Genomic DNA, 6,833 nt, shown 5'->3' with positions numbered 1-6,833 from the left:
GTTTGGTTATTTACACCTTAGTATTGTAGGATAAAAAAAATTGGTTTTAGCATTCCTCTTTATGCAAATAGCGTCCATAAGCTTTGAAGGGAGGTCGCCGGAGCTGGTGCCCGGTGGTGATCGGCGATAACGGCTGGGGAACAGCGGCTGTAGGACCTGCCGGAGAATGGCAGCGGTGGAAGTTGGCGGCAATGGGTCATGGACGGCTGGTGAAGGGGCGCCAGCGACGCTGGGCCTAGAGGGCCGGTGAAGGTACTAGTGTGTTTTGCCTGAACGGCTAGAGAAGGCACCAGGTGTTGTTGAGCTGTGGATTGCCGAGAACTGGGCCGGTTTGGACCACTGCGTGAGCCTGAGGCCCTGAGCCACTGAATGGGACCAGCTTGGGCCAAAGAATGGGTCGTTGACTGGGGCCGAGTTGGCCAGAAACCAGTGGATTTAATGGTAAACTGGGTCGACTGATCGGATCGAGTAAACCCGACTTCGATGGGCACTCGTGTAATGCGTAACGTGCCCGAGTGAATGAAGGACATATGCAAGAAAGGGTTGCCAGCGCATGAAATTCGTGGAAGCACTGCTAGAAGGCAGGGGCGGAGCATGCGACAAAGGTGTCGAACTAGAAGGGCATAGCTCCACTGATCTAGAGAAAGAAAAACACTTTTCGGTGGTTCTTTTGCCTAAAAGAGATCTGGTGGCAGCGAGTGTAGGATTGGCAATGATGAGCGGTGGCGCATGACGGCACGTTCGGCAGCCAATGGTGTCGGCTCTTCCATATATCAATAGATCTATACCTTGCAAACTTGATTCTGATTTTATATTTCCATAATTAGCTTCGAAGAAAGCTGAGAAAGCACTTACTACGGCGGCTGGAGGCACATGGCGGTTCATATGCATGTGGCTGAATTGGTAGGGTCTTCATACAACCTGTGGGGGCGCGTGATGTCTCTGATTGGATTGATTTTTGCGGCATTAAAAATGATAGGTTCCGAGATTTTGATTGGTGTGGTCACCGACTTGAAAGGATGCTTGGAACAACTGTGGGATTTTTGTAGAGAATGCCAAGTCCATAGAAAAATTATTTTGATACCATATAAAAATATATAAAATGTAGGCAAAAGAGTGGAAGTGGACAGAGAAATAGAGAACACAAGAATAAGGCTATATCTTTAAAATATTGAATTGCCTTTAATTGTATTACAATGTATCATATTTAATTATAAAGAAGTTAAGGTGTATTAAACACAACAAGGTAGACCAAATAAGGTAGGCTATATATTGATGACAATTAAACTAAATCAGGCTAAACATGAGAATTATTCTAATAGGATGCAATACAAGTAGAGTTTGCTCACCAGGAAACATTATATATTGTAAATATTTTATAGTTTTATAAGTGTCTACGAGTCAGTAAATCTAAAAGGATATCAGAAAGTGCAGGAAACGCAGTTTGGAGTCACCTAGTCCATTACATTTCATTCAAAGACAACAAACTTCTTCATGTGATGCTTACATTTCTCACAAATTGCAGTTCCTTCAAGCAACCCCTTAGCATAAGGAATGACATTAGAGTGACTGCAAGGCTCAGTTAAAGGAATAGGTTCAGGAGCACCCCTAATGGCATCCAGGAATCCGAGGTTTGCCACATTTTCTCCCCATTGTGAAGAAAGAAAAAGATTCAAACATTGTACGAGTTCTTTTCCTTGAAGCTTCACAATATCTGTGGAAGACCCTTTCCCTATTATTGCCCAACCCTTGTCAGTGAAGTCTAGCAATGCTGACACCTCCTTTAGAATATGATCGGTGTCGACGCTCTTTCCCAGTCGGAGTTTTGACCTTCTCATACTCTCCAGCCGAAGCCAAAAGAATTGAATTTTCGTGAAAGAGATAGAATCAGTATGATTTTCTTTAGGAATGCTGGCCAAAATGTTCCTTACATGTTCATCCAGGTTCCTCTTGCCTACATACACCATCTCAAGCTGCACACCTGCACTTTTTATTTCCGTCAATTTAGAATTTAACTCTTGAATCCATTCTTTGTTCTCACTTCCATAAATGCAAATGTTTCTGCCTTCTTCCACCTGAAATCAGTGCATGAAATCTTATGAGCTTGAGTACAAGAAAGTCTAATTAAATTTGGTATTTACAATGACAAAAAGGGTCTCAACAAGGGATGATCCTGATGCTTCATTGAGTTAGACTCATACCCAGCTAGCCAATAAGGTGTCAATCTCGCCAATCATAAGTTGCACTGTCCAATTCTCCTCTTCCCAGAGCACTTTTTCCCCTGAAGCTGAAAAGGGATATGCCCGGGCTCCCCAGATCATTACCATGTCAATTGCATTTGAGTTGCTAACCATCCCTTTTGAATCCAACACTACCATGAGAGGCTCACCCGTGTAGGTCCATGCTTGTTTTACATAGTTCACCACTGCTGAGCTAAGTAACCATGGTAGCCTTATTGAGTACCATGGTAAAGAGTTTGAGAAAAGGTTGAAACTTCTCACCTCAGCGTCAGTCCATGTATTTGTAGACGGAATGGGAACCCATACAATCTCATAACTTCCCTTATACTTCTTGTTGAGAGGGTGATCATATGTTTGTTGAACCAGCAAAAGTAATTTTTCTATTGGGAGGAGCTCTGGCTTTGAGATTAAGAGCATCACTACCTTGTTGTTCAGCTCAGACACACCAACCTGTCAATTAACACAAAGGAAATGGTAAACTTTAGAAGAAAAAATAGGCTATGTACTCAATAGAGAGCTTAACTTGGGATTCAAGTTGGTTTTCAAGTTGGACTCAAGAGATGTCATCTTGCCCAAGGGCGGCTTACAAGTATCCCAAAAACTTGAGGGTAATTAGTTTGGTACGCTGACGTACCAAATATAATCATTAACACATACTATAACAAGACTACTCTATTTCACTTTTTATCTATTTTCAATGAAAGCTATTCACTTTCTTAATGGAATAATCACTTCATATACCAAACATACCTTAAGTTAAAAGAAAAAGGAAAATTTAATCATTTAATTTAATATTCTAACACAAGTGAAATAGGAGTTGAATGACGGAGACAAAGTTTGAACTCATGACATTTTCTATGATAATATGTTAAATTATCAATTATCTCAAAAACTTAAACTGATAAGACATAATAAATTTAATAATTTATTTTAATATTCTAGCACACTAATTTGTGACATGCAGGGCTTGTTAGGATAAAGGGGATAATTATTCAACATTTTGGTAGCATTTAGATCTAGAAGACATGATTCAACACTCTTTACTTTAACTGGACCCATTATATACGATTCTCCTTACTTTAACTGGACCCATTATATAAGATTCTCTCAGAACTTTATTGGGAGCATGGACTGGAGAGAATAAAACCTTTGCTTGTGAGGAACAATCCTTAAGTGGCAGGTCATTCGTTGAAGCAAATAACGTATCGAGCACCTCTTGATTGTCCCCGGGGACCTCCTGAAAGAGACTCAATAGCTTTTCCCAAATCTTTTTCTCTGCAAGTCATGTAATAGAACAAGCATCAATATGATGCAGAGTCTATACTTCAGAGAACCAGTAAATGGCTTCCAAGTTGTTCTGAAGAATCTTAGTAACCTAATTGTTGATGACACACATCCACCTGCCGTCTGAGGCAACTGCATATCCTGCTTAACCGATAAACCAAACTTGAGAGCTCCCATGCTGCACTTACTGTTGAATCTGAATGCCTGCACAGGGAGCTCCAGCATTACAAAATTATCAATATAATGCACATGAAGCAGCAGAAGAAGAAGAATCAGCATATATGTAATGTAGGCCAATTGAAGAGAAAGAACATGCACTTGCTCAGGTTTCATGGGTGTCAAATCAGTGATTTGCGAAGAGCATGTGAAGGCGCTCCTAATGACCCAGTAAGCAGCTACATAAATATAAGACTTGGCAACAGAAATTTCTTGATCAAGCTCTACATGTGAAAGTGGCAAGCTTTCAAACTTGATGATGCACTTTGTCACATCCATCATTGTCTTAACCAACAGGCTCAATGCCTTAAAGCGAGGCTTCAATGCTCTCAAGTCATTAGGCAATCGCTTAAGCATTGCAATCGATGCTGCCAAAGGATGCCAAGGATTGAGTTGCATAAGGAGCCTAAATTTCCCATAGCTTATCACAAATGCTGCAAGTACTAATGCCATTTTCTCATCCCAATTATACTTCCCTAGCATATCAAACAAAACCATCGTCCTCATGTGGAGATTACCTTCACTAGAACACTTGCAGAGCAACTGCCATTACAATATATAACTGTATCAGATTGCATGAGAGACAGACAAAGACAGAGACACAGACACAGACAGAGAGATGAATTGCCTGGATTGAAATCTCATATATGGCCTGTCTGAGAGGTTCTAGGGAACTGAGTTCTTCAACGTTGCTCTCATTCATTGCAACCGCACCAAAATGTAGACCAAAAACCTGCAAAAAATGTTTGGAATTGGACAAGTTTACATGTTCTGATGTTCATGGATTTAATGGTCAGTTTGACAGTATCACAACACCATGATGAAAGACCCTGAAATCTTAGAGACTAAAAATAATTATCGTGAGAAAGTGATTTTGATGATTAATCATATGTGCCCCATAACTCTTTGCAAATGGACATGCATAACAATGTTACCGACCAAAGAGGCAACTGGTACTTCTGATGTGGTAGCATAATGCATGATGTGCTCTGTTAAAAGAAGCAATAGCTCAGAATCAAGACGACGACCATCAGGGTCATGGGTAAGGAGGAGTTTTCTTATCAGGATATCCTCATCTAAATATGATGGAGACCGCGAGAAGGGGTCACTCCCGAGCAAGTTCATGGCTGAAGTAATTAATGGTGGTACTGGTACAGTAAGCAAGATGGAGATGTTATATATATATATATATATGAGCTTGTAAAACATATATAGTTCTGTGTTAATTATGGGTTTGCATAGGGAAAAGCTAACATTTGGAGATGGTTCTTTGCTTTAACAAATGACAAGAGCATCCATGTGTGTGTGTGAGTTCTTTTGAGACGGTGCTCGTAACCAGGGATCAAGGGACAGTAATGTTTTAGCTTTTTTTTTCCAAAAAAAAAAAAATTCGTTGAGACCATCAAAATAAAGCTTCCTCACTTAAAGAGGTTTGAGCTGTGGACCGAATCAAATCCAAGGCATTTCCTTTTGCACTTTTTCTTCTTGTACTTTTGAAGAGACTTGAGCATCTACGTATATACCAATTGAAATGGGAAAATAGATCTAGATGATACTAGTATAGTTTTTTCAATGGGTTAGATTTAATTTTAAGGTTTTTATTTTTTATTTTTTATGACAAAGAGAGATAAAGAGTGAAATTAAATCTTGACCGTTGAAAATACTGTAACATGCATATTATAATTTTTTTTTTACAACACTTAAGCCTGATCCTATTTTATTGACATTTTTTTTTTTCTTTCGGTATGAAATTTCAATTGTGTTAGAAGGCAATTTCTTAAGACAAAAAGGTGTTCCAGCCTCCTAGCTTTAATTCTGAGGGGGCCAAAAAAACAAAGGTAAAGAGAACGAACAAAAACAAAAAGGGGGAGAGAATGCATCTAACAAATTAAGAATAAATAATAGGAAAAAGTAGCTTACCCACTGAAATTACCACTCTATTTGCAATGGCATCTGCAGAAAATTCTAACAGAAGGACAATTGAAATGGGTTGATAAAATAACTCCCCACATTGTAATTTTTTGAAATTTAGAAAACAAAAGTTAGAAATAGGATAATAGTCAAAAGGAGGTAAGCATAATTTTCTCCGAGTAATAAGAGTATAAGACAAGTAATCCCACACTCTGAAGGTGCAATGATGACATACACATAGTAATTCGTGGAAAATGCTATAAAAATTAATAAAAGTGTGTTAAGACTTTTATCTTGTGCTATATAAAACAAGTCGAGAGTATCACATCAGTAATTAAAAATTCATCATACAAACACATGACACAAACTGAGTCTATAAAAGGTTCCTAGTTTCATGTGTTACCAAGAAAAGTAACCTCCATTAAGCCATTGCCATGGAAAACCTGATTTATCTATTTTGGTTACTATATAGAGAATAAAACGTGTTGCTTTCAGTCATTGATTCTTTAATTTCATTGCGAGCTTAAATTTAACCTTTTAAACTTATAAATATAAACTGAGAGGCACTGTGGCCTGTGGGGATGTGTCAAAGGCTTGGAGGCACCTTTTCTGTCCACTGTGTTAAACATTTATGATTTAACTTGTGGGGTACATTTTCTGTTCTTTTCTTATTAAAGGTGCGAAGAATAAGGGTGTCTTTACCCTTTTCTCTTAAGACCAATTCTTTGATTATGACACCAATTTCATCACAGAGTAAGAATCATTATTCCAACTTCAATACTTAGTAAATATTCTGCTTTAATATTAAGTGATTGTGCCACACACATCTTATCCTAATTAACTATAATCAAATACCGTTTAGATGATTCAGTAGGAAGGGGCAGGGAAAGCAGTAGGATAATAATATCATGCATAGTCAAAATCTTAATGCACCCGTACGTGTACTTCAAGAATAAAATTGTTCCTATTTAGACTTTATTCTCTCTTTCCGCATTCTCATCTAGTAGGAAAAAAGCCATATTTCTTAGTGATATACTGAATACTCACCCTAGCCCATTCAAGCAACCTCTACATTAACTAGGCTATCAAATCAAACAGTCACTGATAGAAAAAAAAAAAAAAACAAATCAATTGCTCGTAAAATATTCTTCACATGGAAACTATACACCTTCATTAATCTCC

General features: G+C 38.4%; 1 protein-coding gene across 1 annotated transcript; it reads right to left on the bottom strand.

Annotated features, from left to right (window-relative positions):
• Positions 1-1,405: 1,405 nt before the first annotated feature.
• On the bottom strand, positions 1,406-4,971 carry LOC132179735 (protein SIEVE ELEMENT OCCLUSION C-like). The gene is made up of 7 exons (XM_059592499.1): positions 4,668-4,971; positions 4,369-4,434; positions 3,841-4,283; positions 3,616-3,728; positions 3,388-3,515; positions 2,202-2,690; positions 1,406-2,075 (listed from the first exon to the last, which is right to left on the bottom strand). Exons 1-7 carry the CDS (start codon positions 4,947-4,949, stop codon positions 1,470-1,472), a joined length of 2,127 nt encoding a protein of 708 aa, XP_059448482.1. The 5' UTR covers positions 4,950-4,971; the 3' UTR covers positions 1,406-1,469.
• Between the last annotated feature and the right edge of the window lie 1,862 nt (positions 4,972-6,833).

This window comes from Corylus avellana, chromosome ca4, assembly GCF_901000735.1.
Source record: "Corylus avellana chromosome ca4, CavTom2PMs-1.0".
In the NCBI taxonomy this organism is placed as follows: Eukaryota; Viridiplantae; Streptophyta; class Magnoliopsida; order Fagales; family Betulaceae; genus Corylus; species Corylus avellana.
This window is presented reverse-complemented; position numbering and strand designations above follow the sequence as displayed.

Coding starts and splice junctions, on each gene's coding strand:
- LOC132179735 (XM_059592499.1), bottom strand. CDS start 4,949: ATGTTTTACAAGCTCATATATATATATATATATAACATCTCCATCTTG. Junction 3,729..3,840: donor CCCATGAAACCTGAGCAAGT/GCATGTTCTTTC, acceptor CTCCCTGTGCAG/GCATTCAGATTCAACAGTAA. Junction 3,516..3,615: donor TGTGTGTCATCAACAATTAG/GTTACTAAGATT, acceptor CATGACTTGCAG/AGAAAAAGATTTGGGAAAAG.